This window comes from Phyllostomus discolor, chromosome 8 (assembly GCF_004126475.2).
Source record: "Phyllostomus discolor isolate MPI-MPIP mPhyDis1 chromosome 8, mPhyDis1.pri.v3, whole genome shotgun sequence".
NCBI classification, from domain to species: Eukaryota; Metazoa; Chordata; class Mammalia; order Chiroptera; family Phyllostomidae; genus Phyllostomus; species Phyllostomus discolor.
The window spans coordinates 74,773,033-74,789,624 of NC_040910.2; the positions used below are offsets into that span (position 1 = coordinate 74,773,033).

Below are 16,592 nucleotides of genomic sequence, written 5' to 3' on the forward strand. Positions count from 1 at the left end.
GTGAAGAAGCTGGTGACCATCAGATTTAAGTGGTGAGGGCAGGGCCAATGCTTTCTTTCTTTCTTCTTTCTTTTACTTATTCATTCACTCAGCAAGTATTTATGGAGCATCTACTCAGTGCCAAGTGAGGTTTGGGGGACAAGACAGTGAAGGAGATGCAGTCCCTGCCCTCATGCAGCTCCCAGGCTTGTGAGAAAAGCAGACGGATCAGGAGATGACAAGAAGAGTGATGACTGCCCTGGTGGGATGTCCAGGGCTCTGTGGAGATGTAGAGGCAGGTGTGTCCTTCAGGCAGAGGATGTGCAGAGGCCCTGGGACGTGGGGGAGGCGTAGGAACTGGTGAGAGAAGGCACAGAAGCAGGTAGTCCAGCTGGGCCTGGAAGCTGGCCTGAGCAAGATCCAGGAACTGAGACAAAGTCGGTGGCCGAAGCTGGGCGTGGGGAAAAATGAGGAGGGAGAGGTGAGCAGTGCCTGTTGGCAAGGGTTTGGGGAGAGCAGGGAAGCTCTGATGCAGGGGTGGGGACAGCGGGTGATGAGAGGGTTGTTGGGAAGTTTTTGGCTGCGGGAATTTGAATCAAAGGCTGGTGTTGGCAGTTTTCCTTCGTTTGGTGAAACTGTGCTGGCATGTGCCACACAGAACCATGCACACACCGTGGGCGACTCAGTGAGCGCTTGCAAAGTGGGCCCTGGGCAGGCGATGTCCAGACCCAGAGTGGGGCATCACCAGCCGTGCCAGCCACAGGCCCTGCGCAGAGCCAGCCACCACCACAGCCGCCATCTCCATGCAGTGACTTTGCCTGTTCTTGAACTGGTCATAACCGAGGTGCACAGCAGACTTCTCACCCTCACATACGTCTGTGACGTTCACCCAATGGTCTTGACTGAGGCGATAGTGCTCATTCTCTTTGCTAGAGTTTTCTGGTGTGAGGAGTGCCATGAGGGCATTTGGGCTCTTTCCTTGGGCTTTTGTGCAGAGTAGAGCATGGGCCAGGTGCCCTTCCCACTGTCAGGCACGTGTGTGCCCAGCAGCGGGGTTGCTGGGCCAGGGCTTGTGCTGGCTCAGTGCTCCGTTTTCCCGGCTTCTCAGCGCAGGATGTTCTCATTGCCCCACATGTGTGCGAAGCCGGGCTTCAGTCTGGCGTGTCTGTGACCATCTCCTGCTCAGTCCCCCAGCACCGGGCCTGACAGACATTAAGACTCTGTCCCTCAGAAGTCCAAGCTGAAAGGCCATGATGGATGAGGGGAGTTTGAAGCCCTTGCCCCCAACAGAAGGCCCTGAGCCCACCAACGATGGGGGAAGAGCCCAGCTGGGCTCATGAGAAGCTTTCTGAACACCAGCTGACGCGGAGGAGGGCTCATGGGAGGATGTGGTGAGATGCACTTCTGGGGGTTCCTGCCACAAATGATGGGGCTGCGACCATGCACCTGCTGCACGGGGCAGGAAATGCTCTGCTGGCCACCAGGCCACAGAGAGAGGCTCAGGCTTCCCATGTGAGGATGACATGTCCCTGTCACTCCTCACACTGTTTCTCCCTAAAATGTGACAGCCAAGGCTGGCAGCATCGTGGGCGTGGCCGGCCCAGGGGGAGTGGAATGGGCATCTGGGGACAGACGGAACACAGAGACAGGCTAGAACTGGGTAACTTGATCCGATGGGCCGTCAGCTGTTGGTGGGCTTAGTTACTGTTTAGTTCATCAGTCACTCAGTCAGTGAACCTGGAGATCAAGAGACCACCCAGCATACTGGGGTGATGAAGAGGTGGGTGGCAGGGGCTGCTCAGACTGGGCCCCTGGCCGCAACACCATGTGGCTGTGATATGAAGGGTACCCTTGGGTTCTGCAAGGGGCAACCTGTGTGGCTGAGTGTGGTAGTCTCTTGGGAGCTCACAGTCTGGGTGGGAACAAGAGCCAGGAGTGGGGGTGGGTTCTAGTAGACAGGACTACTTGGACGGCTTGGAGGGGTGAAGTAGCTCCTTCTTTTGGGAAGGGCCCCTGAGGAGCTGGGGTTCGGGATACCAGCTCAGCAGGCAAAGCAAGGGAAGGGCATTGTGGGCAGAGGAAACAGCTTGGGCCAAGGCCTGAGGAGGATGGAGAGCGGAGACTGCTCCAGGCCCGCACCCCCCACCCCCACCAAATCATGGCTGGGGCAGAGCCTGGTTCTGAGGTGCTGGGGCCAGTGAGGGAGGCAGGGTTGTTGGACAGGTAACCGGATTGTGGGGCTCAGCTGCAGAGCCTGCAGAGATGAGTACCTCACCTGCTGCCCGGGCTACCATTTAGTCATCATTCAACAAATATTTCCTGAGCCAGGCCCTGGGAACAACATAGCAAACGGGACAGACAAGATCCTCAGGGAACTTATAGTCCAGTGGGGGGGACAGGATATAAGCAAGTAGACATGTAAGCAGGACACTGTCAGACGTGACAGGTTCTGAAGGAACTAAAACAGGGTGGCTTGAAGCAGAGGAACTGGACTGCGAAGTTGGAGAAAACTGATGAGGAGGTGACCATTGAAGGAGGCTGATCAGGGAGAAGGAGCCAGCGTCGGGGTGTGGGGGAAGGCCAGCATTCCAGCAGAGGGCACAGCGGGCACAGGGCTCGAGGCTGAAAGAGCCCGTGGGGGTGGGGGGCAGGAGCAGGAGCCAGCTGGTGTGGGGCAGGGGCTGGGAGAGGGAAGGAGCAGGAAGGGAAGTGTTGGAGGCGTGAAGGGGCTGGATCTCAGAAGGCCCTGTGGCTGCAGCAAGGGATATGGATTCTTTGTCTAAGTGCACAGGACGCTGCTGAAGCAGCGGAGTGACATGGTGTAAATTATGAGTTAATTTAAAAAGTAATAATAACAGGATGGTATTACCATAGACCAGACCAGATAATGGTGGCCTGGATGGTGGTGGGAAAATGGAGAGTAGATATGCCCTCTAGATATAATTTGGAGAAAGAAGCAACAGGGTTTATGGATGGATTGGGTGGAGGGGAGAGTGGAAAGGTGAAGCAAGCGTGTCCCCAGGCTGCGGGCTGCGGGCTGTAGGCTGCAGTGGTTGGTGGAGCCATGTGTTGCTGGGGGAAGGCGGAAAGGGGCAGGCTTGGAGGTCAAGGCCACGTGTTCTGTTTGAGATGCGCAGTTGGTCATTGTATTAGCTTCCTATTGCTGCTGCGACAAATTATCATGCATTTAGCTTAAAACAATATAAATTTATTTTCTTCCAGTTTTGGAGGGCAGAAGTCTCCAGAATGGATCTTACTGGGCTGAAATCAGTATCGGCAGGGCTGTGTTCCATCCTGGGGCTGGGGGAGAGTCCACTTCCTCACCGTTTTCAGGTCCTAGAGGCCATCCGCATTCCTAGGCTTGTGGTCCCTGCCTCCATCTTCAAAACCAGCAGTGTGGCAGCTTCAGCTCTTTCTCTGACCCTGAGCCTCCTGCTTCCCGCTTACAGAGACTCTTGTGATTACAGTGGGACAGCTCAGTAATCCAGGACACCATGCAATATCACATGCGTGTGGGATCTACAGAACAAAATAAATGAACAAAACAGCACAGTAGCAGGCTCATAGATGCAGAGAGCAGGCGGGCGCCAGAGGGGAGGAGGTTGGGGCACTGGGTGAAAAGGGTGAAGGGATTAAGAAGTACAAATTGGTGGTTACAAAATAGTCCCAGGGATGTAAAGTTCCAGCATGGGGAATAGTCAATAATGTTGTAATAATGATGTATGGTGCCTGGTGGGTACTTGAAATATTGGGGAAACACTTTGTAAAGTATATGAGTGTTTAACCACTATGCCGTACACCTGAAACTAATGAGAAATAATATTGAAAGTAAACTGTAAGTGCATAATAAAATTTTAAAAAATCCAAGATAATCTCCTCATATCAAGATCCTTAACCTAAGTCCACAAAGTCATTTTGACCATGAAAAGTAGCATAGTCACAGGTTCTGGAGATCAGGACATGACATCTCAGGGGAGCGGGGGGGACTTTATTCTGCTTTCTACTGCCAGGCTAGTCTGACCCCTGGTGGAGGGGTGCCAGGGCCACCGGTGTGAAGGCGGGAATCTCAACGTTTCTAGGTGGGCAGGAGCCATGGGACTGCAGAGTCCCTGGGGAGAGAGCGCTGGCGAAGGAAACAGACCAGGCCCCAGTACTTCCGTTTGGAAGTCAGCTGGCTGGTGAAGGGGTCTGAGGGGGAGTCAGGAGAGGGGAGGAGGCAATCAATAAGAAAGGCTTTCAAGGAGGAGATGGTCACTGACCACCAGGGCTGCGGAGAGCCTGGGAAAGACGAGGACAGGAAGGTGTCCACTGGGCCCAGCAACGTGGGGACTGCTGGTGGTGTGGGGTGGAGCGGGTCAAGCTGGCGGGGCGCACACAAGTGTAGAGACAGCACCTCTTTCCTGCCCTCCACCCTCTAGACCCTCATTACGACCTTTCAAAGTCATAGACTAATTATGTGCTTCCCTTTTATAAAGTCCTCTGTGGCTTCTCTCCACCCTCAGCACAAAGACCTTGGACTTGGGTCACCATTACCAAGCCCAGCCTCGGGGCACCTTTCCCAGCACCCCTTCCTGACAACCCTAGGATGCGGAGCTCACTCCTGTCTCAGGCAGCCCAGCCCTCTCTGGGCATCGTGGCTAGTGAGCTCGGGGTGGGCGGGAGCTGGGGGAGTTTATTGTTGGGCATCATACCTCCTGAGGCTGCCTTAATTAGGCTCAGGTGCCCACCCCAGACCTCCAGTTCTGACCGACTCATAGGATAGCACCAGCATGCTCTTCTCAGGGAACAGTGTCATTGACGCCAGTTGGGACAGCCCCTCTCCACGGCAGCCACTGGGAAGCCAGCACTGCCCCCAATATAAGCGACTATGCTGTAGGTGGCTTCCAGGTTCCCCCCACTGCCACCAAAGAGCAGAATGTTTGTTTACCACCAGCATTGCCCCATCCATGTCGGGGTGGATGAGAGGGCAGAGAGGGGCTGCACTGGACCCTTTCCTGCCTGGAGCTGTGCAAAAGTAGAGGCTGAGCAATGTTCTGTGTGGTGTGGAGTCTGCCTGCCTTGCCTCGGTCTGCGCCTTCTCCCAGTTTTCCAGCCAGGGAGCCCGTGGACCCATGGGCCTGGAATGGGAAGACTGTGCGTGCACAGGCAGGGAGGAGAAGGGGATTGGCAACCAGCTCAACTTTGCGGTCTACCCTCCCACCCAGGCTCCTGGTCACCAGCTCCAGAGCCAACGGTACAGCAGGACCCCTGCACCGGTGTTCCCTCAGCCAGGATGCCCTCAGCCAGAAGGAGATCCTTTGCCAACCTGTGGGTAAGTCAGACCCAACTGCAGGGAATGCTCCCAGGACCTCTTCCAGGAGTCCTGCTCATCCAGCCCAGCCCACTGCAACCCCCGCCCCATATAGCCCAGTCCCTCCCCCATAGACTCCACTACCACCCACAGCCCACCTTCTCTCCCAACGTCCAATCCCATCCCAGCCCAACCCTAACCCCCAGCACACCTTTCCTGACCCAACCCTAAAACCAAAACAACACTTAATATGTATTGAGTGCTCACCATGCTAAGTACTTCTTCATTCACTTTTACTCCTCAAAACCATAGCGTTTGACAGGAGAGGAACCTCCAGTTCAGAGAAAACCTTTGGTTGACTTTAGTCAAGGTTGCACAAATAGTACTGGTCACACCACAGACGCAAACCCAACTTCCCCTGGTTCCCAAGCCTATTCCAACTCATCACACCTCGGTGGAATCCAGCCCTACCTTCCCAGTCTAACTGTGGCCAGCCTAATATCTAGCATGGGACATGGCACATATTAGGTGCTCCATAAATGCTGTTTGAACAAATGAATGAACCAAATTCTCTTATTAACCAAATGCTACCCATCCCACCCAATCTAGCTCAAGGCACACATTCGCCGATGACCCCTCAGCTCTGTAGGGCAGAGCCTGGTCTCTGTAAGAGCACTGTGTTGAACAGCCTCTGGAGGGCACATAGTCCAGCAGGATGACAGGGTGATCTAGTGGCTCAAAAACAAGACAGTCTCTTGAGGCCCACATTGGCAAGGGAGAGGAAGGAGCTACCATGTCTGCCCCTGGAGTTGTGGGGCAGTAAGATTGCCCAGAGGCAGGCTCTTTGAGACTGGAGAGTTCATCAGTCCATAGAGCTAGTCCCTCAGCATCTTGCACAGCCCCCCTGCTCTGTGCACACCCACCACCTAGTTCTTCCCCATCCACCTGCCCCACCAGACTCGGAGCCCCCAGAGGAACAACACCAGGTCTCAGTTATTCCTAGGTCCCATCACCACTTGTCACAAGCCAGCACAGAGCAGACATCACAGGCCCTGTGCTCTCTCTGACCTTGGCTCCAGGGTTGCCTCCCTGCATCCCGCCCACCTTACCTAGGCTTAACTGTTTCAGAGCATGTCCGCATCCCAAATGGGCGGCACCGGGGAGTGACAGTGGTCCGGAACAATGACAGTGTTTTGGTGAGTGTGCATGGGACTCCGGCTGCAGGGCCTTCAGGAGGCTGGAACTGACCCCTGTGGCAAACTGGTCTTCATACCAGATCTCACTGGTGTGCTATTCTCAGGGCCAAGCCCAGCTGTCTCCCTGGTGCCAACACCAGGGCTGACCTCGGCTCTGACGGGTTACTCCATGTACTCCCAGCACACTGACCCAGGGGCTAACCTCAGCTCTGACCCTGGTACCAACTCCTACCCCTGGTGAAGGGTGAGCTAGCTGTTCTGGCATCCCCTGCCTAGTTGAGGCACTTGGTTCTGCATAGCTGTGACTAGGGGGCCTGGGCTGGGGGTGACCCAGACTTTTCCTCTCCCTTTCTCTCCCTCTTCCCCAGATCTGTGTTCAAATGGTGGCCCGGAAGCGCCACAGCCTCAGCTCAGAACTCACAGGCACCTGTAGCTTGCTGGCGCCTGACCTCAGTCGGAAGACCCAGGTCTCTTTCAACAATGTTGGTAAGGACTGGATACGCACTGGCCTTGGACAGCTCTGAAGAGGTCTCCTTGGGTCTCCAAGAATAGGCTCCAGCCCTCGGCAGAGGGACACAGAGGCCCAGGGAGGGCAAGGCAGGCCTAGGCCCCCCATGGGCTAAGTGTGGGCTTCCCTTGAGGTAAGAAGGGAGGCTATCTGACTCTGAGCTCTTTCATGTGTATTTTTTAAAGAAAATCTCCTGGATCCCAAGGCGAATATGGATGCTGGAGACTGCTACCTGAACAAAAAAGGCAACACAGAGAATGCAGCCAGGTGGCGCCGGGCTCTGGGGGCAAAGGAGGAGGAAGAGGAGGAGGAGGCAGAAGCTGGTGAGAAGAGGCAGACGTAGGTTGCTGCCAGAGGCTCCCAGAGGCTCTCAGAGCTGACACCTAGGCTGGTGACATCCATCCAGCAGTGAGAGGTGCCTAGGTCTGCGAGATGGGGAGCAGTGAATGGCTTTTGCAGGCCTCACCAGTCCCTGCTCTGCCCCCTCCATCTTACAGATGAGCAAACTGAGGCCCAAGAGTGGGAGTGACTCACACACAGTCAGAGCCTGAGCAGGTTCTGGCTCTCTCTCTGCATCTGAGACAAGGGCTTCACTCTTGGGAGCTTCACTGAACTGAATTCTTACCTGAACTGAGCCTTTGGGGCTTGAATGGGGTGGGTGCCCTACAGAGCAGGACAAACCACACTCACTGCTGCCCCAAATTCCATGCCCACTCCTGACCTGCTCCCTGTCTTGGCCCAGGCACTGAAATCGCCATCATCCTGGATGGTTCAGGAAGCATTGATGCCCCAGACTTCCAGAAAGCCAAAGACTTTATCTCTAACATGATGAAGAGTGTGTATGAGAAGTGCTTCGAGGTAGGCTTCCCCAGGAGCTAGACTCACACAGTCTGTTGCTGTCTATTGCTGTGAACAAACCACCTCAATACAACTACCACTGAGCTGTTCACAGGTCTGTGGGTCAGCTCTTTGGGCTGGGGTCAGCTCTCTGGGCTGGGCTCAGCTGGGTGGTTCTTCTGATGGTCTTGCCTGGAGTGATTTCCTGCAGCTGCAGGTATCTGGTTGCTTGACTGGGACTGGATGGCCTAAGATGGCCTCACTCGTCTGGCCACGTGTCTCTAGCAGGTCAGCCCAATGTTTTCATGGCTGCAACATTCCAAGAGGACGAAACCTAATGCACACAAGTGCTTTTCATATATCTGATTATATCCCATTTGCTGATATCCCAACAGCCAAAGAAAGCCACACGGTCCATAGGAAGGGGAGAGGGACTACACAAACTCATGGGTTCAGGGAGAAGAACCCTATGGTTCACTGGGGGCATTACTGTCACACCTCCCTCCACCCCACTTGCTCAGAGATTTCCCTGTGCCTTAGCATCTTCTCCTGCAATTAACGAGGATGAAGGAGTGGATTCTTCCACCCCTTCCAAGGGGAGCCACTCAAGGGCCTTGGGCATGGTGACTCTGCTAACCTCCTCCCCCCGCCCTCCCTCCAGTGCAGCTTTGCCCTGGTGCAGTATGGAAGAGAGATCAAGACTGAGTTCGACCTTAAGTACAGCCAGGATGTGATGGCTTCCCTCAGCAGAGTCCAGAACATCACTCAAGTGGGCAATGTCACCAGGACAGCCTCTGCCATGAAGCATGTCCTGTGAGTGTGAGGGCAGCGGGAATTACCTGAGTACTACTGGGTGCTGGCTGGCACCCCTGCCCAGAGATTTGGGGGCATCATGCCCGGAGAGGTGGCTGGACAGGACTGTGAAGAGAAACTGGCTGAGAGGGGAATGTGAGGTCTTTCCATGCAACCTTGGCTGATGAGTGACACTCTGGGACAGTCCTCCAAAACTTCTTCTGAAGACTCCTCTTGTGAGCAGCTGTGCATGCAGGGCCGGGCTCAGGGGTCAGGCTGCCTGGGTCTACATCACAGCTCCAATATGTACCTGGAGACCTTAGGTGCCTAACCTCTCCACTCGGTTCCTCACTTTAAAAATGAGAATAGTAATAGCACTTGCCTTAGAGGATTTTGTGAGGATTAAATGGGTTAAAATATGCACAGTGCTTATGATAGTGCCTGGCACAAAAGTGCTTGGTAAATATCAGCCACTGTTATTAATGTCACTATCACTCCCACACACGTCTGTTCTTTGTTCTGTCCAGCACTTTTCTGTTGGGAGCAGGCTGCCCACCCCCAGCCCTGCCGTGTGCCACAAGGCCACCCCGCCCTCACTTTCCCTTACTTAGAGACAACATCTTCACACCAACACACGGCTCCAGTGAAAAGGCATCCAAGATCATGGTGGTGATCACCGACGGGGAGATATTCGAAGACCCCTGCAACCTCACGACTGTCATCGAGTCACCAAAGATGCAAGGTGTTAGGCGCTTCGCCATTGGGGTAAGAGCCAGCAGCAGGGGCCAGGCACCTCCTGACCCTGTGCAGCCTATGGTGGGGAGGAGCCAGGGTTCCTCATGGGGGCTTCTGCAAGAGGCTTACCCAAACCCTGTTCTGTTCACAAACACTCATCGACTTCTTTTCTCCCAGGCCCCATGTCCTGGGCATCACTCCCACTGCCACCTGGGTCTTCCCGCGGAAGGCTCATTCCCAGTGTGGTTGTGGCTCACATTCCAGCAGTGGTGGGGAGAACAGTGGTCACTCTTGGAGCCTACAGGAAGGACATTGGGGCTGGAGGAAGGATGGTCGCAGAGGAGATGGTGCTGAGCTGAGTTTTGGAGGACAGACAGGGTACAGAGGAGGAGGGAAGGGCTGTGCAGGCAGTGGAAACTCATGTGCAGGGATGCGAAGGAGCCTGGTAGGTTCAGGAAATGTAAAAGACTGGAGCCCAGAGTGTGTCTTCAGGGGACGACAGGGAGCAGGGAAAGGAGAGGGCAGGTGATGGAGGCGCTGAAGGCCAGGGGGCAGGGTCAGCCCTGTGCCTGGGCCTGGAGAGCTCGGGGCTTAGGAAGCAGTCAGCCCTCACGGTGCTGACCCATCTATTCGGACCTCTGTGCAGGTGGGAGAGGCATTTAAGAAGCCGAAGACGGAGAAAGAACTGAGGCTGATCGCCTCGGACCCCAGTGAGTCCCATGTCTTCAAGGTGACCGACTACACGGCACTGGGGGCGCTGGTGAGCGAACTGCAGCAAAGCATCGTTCCCATGGAAGGTGAGAGCTCCAGGGGCCTCGGCCACCCTGTGGCTGCCTGCTTGGCCTTCAGCAGGAGACCCCAGTCCTTCCCTCCAGCCCCACCCTTGACCTACTTCCCTGGGACACTCTGGGCAACTCCCGTCACCTCTTTGAGCCTCAGCTGTTCCATCTCTAAAAAGGTAACAATATCCCCAGCCCTCTGCACTTCGCCGAATCTCCAGGGAGCTCTGATGAACTGACCAGGTGCTGGAGAAGGAAGGGTGACTGTGAGCCCCCAGCAGCTCACAGATGAGGAAACCGAGGCCCTGGAACGGGGAGGGAACTACCCAAGCTCTCTCTGGGTAGCTGCGAAAGCAGGACCCATGTCTCTACCCTCAGCCTGGTGCTCATCCCATCACACCAGACCTGGTTCCGTCTGTGAGCGAGGCCAGGCTGGACCTTCCCTGGTGTGGTTTCTGCATCACCTTGCCCTTAGCAGTGCCTCACTGGGCTTCTTGCCTTACAGGCATGGTCGGAGAAGCCCTCCACTACCAGCTGGCACAGGTCGGGTTCAGCGCCCAGATCCTGGACAAGGTACATGGCCAACGCAGCACCAGGCATTCTTGCCATAGAGGAAGGGCACCAGCACTCCCAGGGACTGAGAGACCCTTGCTCCCAGTGCAGGGCTCTGCCCTCCTATGGGGATGTCTCTGAAGGAGCCACGTTAGGATAGTGGAGAACACTTCTTACTCACCCTAATCTGGACCTCTGAGGTAGACCAAAGAAAGACCACATTTATGACCATATTATGGGAGGTCTTCTTGTTCTGTGTGCTCTCAGACTGAGCAGTTCTTAAAACAGAGGGTAGTAACAGGTTTTGGCCTGGGCCAGCTTGCCAAGTGGCCTACTTCTGCCCCCGGGGGGGTACGGGGCGGGGCGCTGTTCCCACAGGAGGGCTGAAATGCAGGCACGGTCAGGACATGGCCCTCGTGCACTGTCACTCAACCCAGGTGGGCCCTGTGTGCCAGGCCCAGGCTGGGTACCCTGCAAGAAAGGAGAAGATCTCTGTCTTCTCAATCATACTTGTTTCAGTGCTTCACTCTGGGCCCTGGGATGGCTCTGGGGGTTGCTGGGATTACAGGGAGAGCTCCCCTGGCAGGAACCAGTGTTTGCCATCCCACCTTCCTCCTGTATTGCTGGCCAGGTGGGCACGGGACCACAGAACACCCCTTTGCCCCCACAGCACAAGGTTTGCTGTGCTGGCTGGTAGATCTGAGGCCACAGTGACTGGTCTCGAGTACCTTCAGCTCAGATGGCCTCACCCGTGTCCCCTGCAGGAGCAGGTGCTGCTGGGGGCCGTAGGGGCCTTTGACTGGTCAGGGGGCGTGTTGCTCTACAACATGCACAGCAACAAGGGCCACTTCCTGAACCAGACAGTGGTGGACACCAAGGCTGAAAAGCACAGCTACCTGGGTGAGTGGGGTGCCTGGGGGAGGGCGGAGAGGCCACCTGGGGGAGGGTGGGACCTGGAGACCACCTGGGTGAGGGTGGGATCTAGGCAGGGACAATGAGGTTTTACCCTAGGCTGCACTAGGCTTCCTAGTTGGGAATGGCCCAGATTGGTCATATGGACTAAAAGATAGTCCCTGGTTAGGGACCTGAAGGTGAAAATTAGGGCCTTCTGGGAAGGGACAGGGCTGCTCAGTTCTCGATTTGTGGAGTGGCCCTGGATGGCTACGTAGGGAACGTGAGGTCTCACCATTAATGATAGTGGTGGGAGACCCTTCACCCCTCACCTCAGTCCTTATATCCTGGGTGTGCAAATGAGTGTATTTTGAGCAAAGCTGTATGTGTAACAATGCATGTATATCACATCTGTGTGGTAGGGCACGTGTGTGACGAGTAATAGTAGGTAAGTGGGAGAGCTCCTCGATGCCAATTTTTAAAAAGATGAGTGGGACGGTCTCCTATTTTGTCCTCCTGCCCAGGCCACTTCCAAGGCCTGGCTGGGAAGGTGGTGACGGGGGCGGTGGAGTGGCCTGGTGGGAGCCCCAAGCCCAGGTCACAGCCACAGCACCCGTGCCCCAGGTTACTCGGTGGCGGTGCTGCATAAGGCCTGTGGCCTCTCCTACGTGGCGGGGGCTCCACGACACAAGCACCGGGGGGCCGTGTTTGAGCTCCAGGAGGAGGGCGGAGAGACCAACTTCATGCCAGTGCTGGACGGAGAGCAGGTACCTGCTGGGGAGGGACCTCGGACCCCTCCGTTATTACAGATGGGGGATTGGAGGCCAAGGGGAGGGACAGGCTCCAGGGCACACATTGGATTGGGGACCCAGCCCAGGCAGAGCTCGTGCCGCATGTCTGGTTGTGCCGGCGGTTCCCCGCTGTGGGGGTCGGGCTGCTGTCCTGGTCTCCTGTGTTACTCTGGTGAACAGGCTGATCTGGAATGCCCCAAATTTGGGGGTCCGGGAAGAGCAGGGGCAGGGGTGTAGCCTTGCTGAGGGGGTACAGGAGGGGGCCTCCCCCACGTGCCCTATGAGCTGAGTTCTTCCGGGGCTGTAGATGGGGTCCTATTTTGGCTCTGAGCTGTGTCCCGTGGACATCGACATGGATGGAACCACGGACTTCTTGCTGGTGGCGGCTCCATTTTACCACATTCACGGACAGGAAGGCAGAGTCTACGTGTACCGTCTGAACAAGCAGGTGGGAAAGTCTCCACGCTTGCTGAGGCTGAGGCTGCTCAGCCTGGGCAGCGGTGACGGAGGCGGGACTCGCCCTGGCCCTGCCTTGTGCCAAAAACCGCGACAGGGCAGTGCCCAGGGAGGACGGGGGCCAGGTGGACAGCGGCTCCACTGCCTCCTGTGCCCCTCTTGCTCATTTTCCCCATCTCATCATCTTGTATCGGTGGTGACGACGTCCCAGAGAGCAGCACGGTTGACAAAGCAGGTTTCGTGTATTATCTTACCTGGTAACTATGGGAGGTAGCTGACACTCGCACCTCACAGGTGAGAAGGCTGGGTGAGGCTCAGAGATGTTGAGGTGTGTTCAGGTTTACACAGTAAGTGTGTGGTCAAGACAAGACTAGAACCCAGGCCTCCCGGTTGCCAGTCTGGTGCCCCTAACCACAGGGGCAGAGGGCGTAGGCTCTGGTCCAGAGCTGCACGGCAGGAGGACCCCAGCTTTACCGCTCACTCACTGTGTAACCTTGGGAAGGCCTCTTGCCTCTTCTGAGCCTCAGACTTCCTGCCAGAGGATCTGAATTACGACTCCAGTGAGCATGCCTCCTGGGGTGGCCAAGGGTGGGCCCCCTGCATCCCTGTCTTGAGGGCTGAGCTGCCTGTTTGCTTTACAGGATGGTTCTTTCTCCTTGGCACACACGCTGCGTGGGCATCCTGGGTTCGCCGATGCCCGATTCGGCTTTGCCATGGCAACAGTGGGGGATATCAGTCAGGATAAGCTCACAGATGTGGCCATCGGGGCCCCCCTGGAGGGTTTGGGGGCAGGTGATGACATCAGCTTCGGCAGTGTGTACATTTACAATGGGCACCGGGATGGCCTCTCTACCAACTACTCCCAGGTAACCCGCAGGGCTCTCTCCTGCTTCTGTTCCGGGGTAGGGGCCACTCCTGCCCTGTCCCACCAGATGTGCTGGTCTGAGCCCCAAGTCAGCTCCAGGTCTGAGTGCCAGGCACTCCCACAGGACTGAGAGTGCCCAGTGAAGGGCAGAAGTCACTCAGGCGGTGGGAGGTCCCAGGTCGGGCAAGAGCTTGTGGCAACATCTGTCTGCTCCTCCGACCTGTAGCTCCCTTCTCTGGCATACCCGACTGCAGACCTGCCTTGGATCCTCCTTCCTCTCTTCCTGTCCCTTCCCTGGATCCTGTCCCCCCACATAATCCCTCCACGCCTTAACTCTCATCCCCCAGGGCTCTGTTGCCAACCTCTCTTGTGATCTTATGCCACCTCCAACTAGCTTCTCACCTAAGCTCCAGTCCCTCCTGTCCAGCTGCATCCTGAGTACCTCACCTGAATCGCTCTGAAGCATCTCTCTCTGATGCTGCCCAACAGAAAGCACCCCCTTGCCCCCAGACCTGCTGCTCCTCTGGGACCCTTCCGCCCCACCAGAAACCCAGGATAATCCCAGACACCCCACACTCAGCACAGCCTGTCAGTCCCCATGTCCATCCTAACATTCTAGCTCTCCTGATAGAGCCCCTCCCTCCATCACCAACACCCCCTGCCCCCCCACCGCCTCCCCATCTTCCACCCTGTGTCTGACTAGACACCCTCCCACCCCTCAGCCCCACATCAAGCCTCCTTACACCCAGCTCTCCTCCTGTTCCTGCTCCCTGGCCCCAGTTTCCTTAGACCACCCTGCTCTGCCCAACCCCTGCTTTCTCATCTCCCCTGTCAAGTCCCACCTGCCCTTCAAGTCTCCATTCAAATGCCACTTTCCCTGGGAGACCTTGCCCTGCTCCTCCCGGTCTCGAACTGAGGGCTCCCATTGAGGGGTGGGGCCCATGCTGACTTGCTTATTTGAATGAAACCAGAAGGGCTCTCCTTTCCCTCCCCCACACCTTGTGTTTCTCCCTCCACAGCGCATCAGAGCCTCGGAGGTGGCCCCAGGACTCCACTACTTTGGCATGTCCGTGGACGGTGGCTTAGATTTCAGTGGCGATGGCCTTGATGACATCACCGTGGGCACTCTTGGTCGGGCGGTTCTGCTCCGGTAGGCATCTGCGCTGCCTTCTGCGGCCCCAGGTCCCAGCCCCACCCACGTGCCCTCCCCTACGTGACCCCGTGAAGACACCAGGCACTGACCGGAGAGAGCAGGTGGCTCGGGGCATGGGCCCTGGAGTCTGCCCCTCTGGGCTTGAGGCTCAGCTCTCATGTAATGGTGTTGGTGTGTGTGTTTGGGCAGGTTATTGAACTCTGGGTTCCGGTTTTCTCATCTGTAGATGGGGGTGACCACAGTGCCCACCTCACAGAGTTGTGAGGATTAATTGGGAGAATCTCTGTGAAGCATTTAGTGCAGTGCCCGTGATGGCTGCTGTTGTTGTCATCACTAACCCGGGGCTCCTGTGCGCACCCTTGAGTGAATTACCAAGTGCCACGTGTGTACATAAGCTGACAGGGCACCTATCTGCCTTGCGCTCCCCATGAGCCCCAGACATGGCTGTCAACTCAGCACCCTGTCTGCTGTTGCTCCCAGGCATCTCAATGTCAACTTGTCTAAAAACGGACCTCTTATTTTCACCTGCATTTTCACCTCCATTCTCCCCCACCCAGACCCCGCTAAGCTTCCTGTCTCAGCAAATGACACCATTTGTTCAGGATGAAAACCCAGGGGTCATCCGTGATTATTCTTTTCCTTCCCCTGCCACTTCATCAACACACCTTTTTTTTTGGCTCTACCTCCAGATACCTTCCCATATAAGACATTGCCCCCGTCACCTGGATCATTGCCCTGGCATCTTCCGGGCTTCACTCCCTGGGCTCCGGTCTCCACACGGCAGCCGGAGCGATTCCTCCACCCTGCTGCTGAAACCCCTCAATGGTTCCCACTGAGAGTAAAACCCAGATTCCTTCCCATGGCCCACAAAGCTCTCCATGGCCTGGCCCTGCCTACCCCTCCTGTTACTGCTGCCCATCTCCCATTACTATTAACTGTGCTCCTGTCATGCTGACCGTTATGACCCTTAAACCAGGCTCATTCCTACCACAGGCCCTTTGCACCAGCTGTGCCCCCTGCCTGCAGTGCACTTCCCCTAATCTCCACGTAGCTGACTCTCTCTTGTAAACAGATCTCAACTGTCTCCTTGTCAGCGAGGCCATCCCTGACTACCCATCCAAAGAAGCCCCAGTCTCTATGACCTTATCCTATTTTACTTGCATTATAGCATTACCTGTACCTAACTGTTTCTTCTTGTGTATTTACTTATTGTCTATTTTTCCACTAGAACAGAGACTTATCTCTTTCCCTACTGTATCCTGAAGACTCAGAACAGCAGGTGCACATTAGAGATGTTTGATAAATATTCACTGAATGAATGAGTGAGCCAAGCACTGATTTGATCACTTCTCATGGTCCTCTTTGCTGTCTTATCTAGCTCCAGACCTGTGGTTCACCTGAAGGTGTCCATGAACTTCACCCTCAAGATGCTGCCCATTGGCTTCAATAGCAATGTGGATATGCTTTTATGTTTTGAAATCAGCTCTGTGACCCAGTCAGGTAACAGGTGGCTGAGCTGACCCTCCCAGGGTTGGCTTATTCCTTGGTGGCTTGGGGGAGGGCGGGGCAGGCAGAGAGGATGGGGGTGGGGTCGGGTATGTGAGCTATGAGGTCCCCGTGTTTGAAATCCCTCTATTTGGAGCTTAGCTCCTTTGACATTAGGTTCTGTTTAGTGTGAACCGCACTAGTAAAGGGTGATCTGCTGTTAAGCCCACACTCTGAAGGGGTGTATCTGACCTTGTTGGGAAGAGGGGCATTGGAACCCTTC

At 55.8% G+C, this 16,592-nt stretch overlaps 1 protein-coding gene across 1 annotated transcript in view; it reads left to right on the plus strand.

Annotated features, from left to right (window-relative positions):
- The window catches only part of ITGAE (integrin subunit alpha E), a 59,495-nt gene that overhangs the window by 17,811 nt on the left and 25,092 nt on the right, over positions 1-16,592 (plus strand). Inside the window, exons 3-17 of the mRNA XM_036033265.1 lie at positions 5,184-5,290; positions 6,398-6,465; positions 6,834-6,951; positions 7,159-7,296; positions 7,716-7,831; positions 8,472-8,623; positions 9,214-9,367; positions 9,984-10,134; positions 10,622-10,689; positions 11,433-11,568; positions 12,184-12,326; positions 12,658-12,798; positions 13,448-13,672; positions 14,691-14,821; positions 16,203-16,324. Of these exons, the coding sequence (XP_035889158.1) occupies positions 5,184-5,290; positions 6,398-6,465; positions 6,834-6,951; positions 7,159-7,296; positions 7,716-7,831; positions 8,472-8,623; positions 9,214-9,367; positions 9,984-10,134; positions 10,622-10,689; positions 11,433-11,568; positions 12,184-12,326; positions 12,658-12,798; positions 13,448-13,672; positions 14,691-14,821; positions 16,203-16,324 (1,970 nt within the window). The remainder of the gene's footprint in view (positions 1-5,183; positions 5,291-6,397; positions 6,466-6,833; positions 6,952-7,158; positions 7,297-7,715; positions 7,832-8,471; positions 8,624-9,213; positions 9,368-9,983; positions 10,135-10,621; positions 10,690-11,432; positions 11,569-12,183; positions 12,327-12,657; positions 12,799-13,447; positions 13,673-14,690; positions 14,822-16,202; positions 16,325-16,592) is intronic.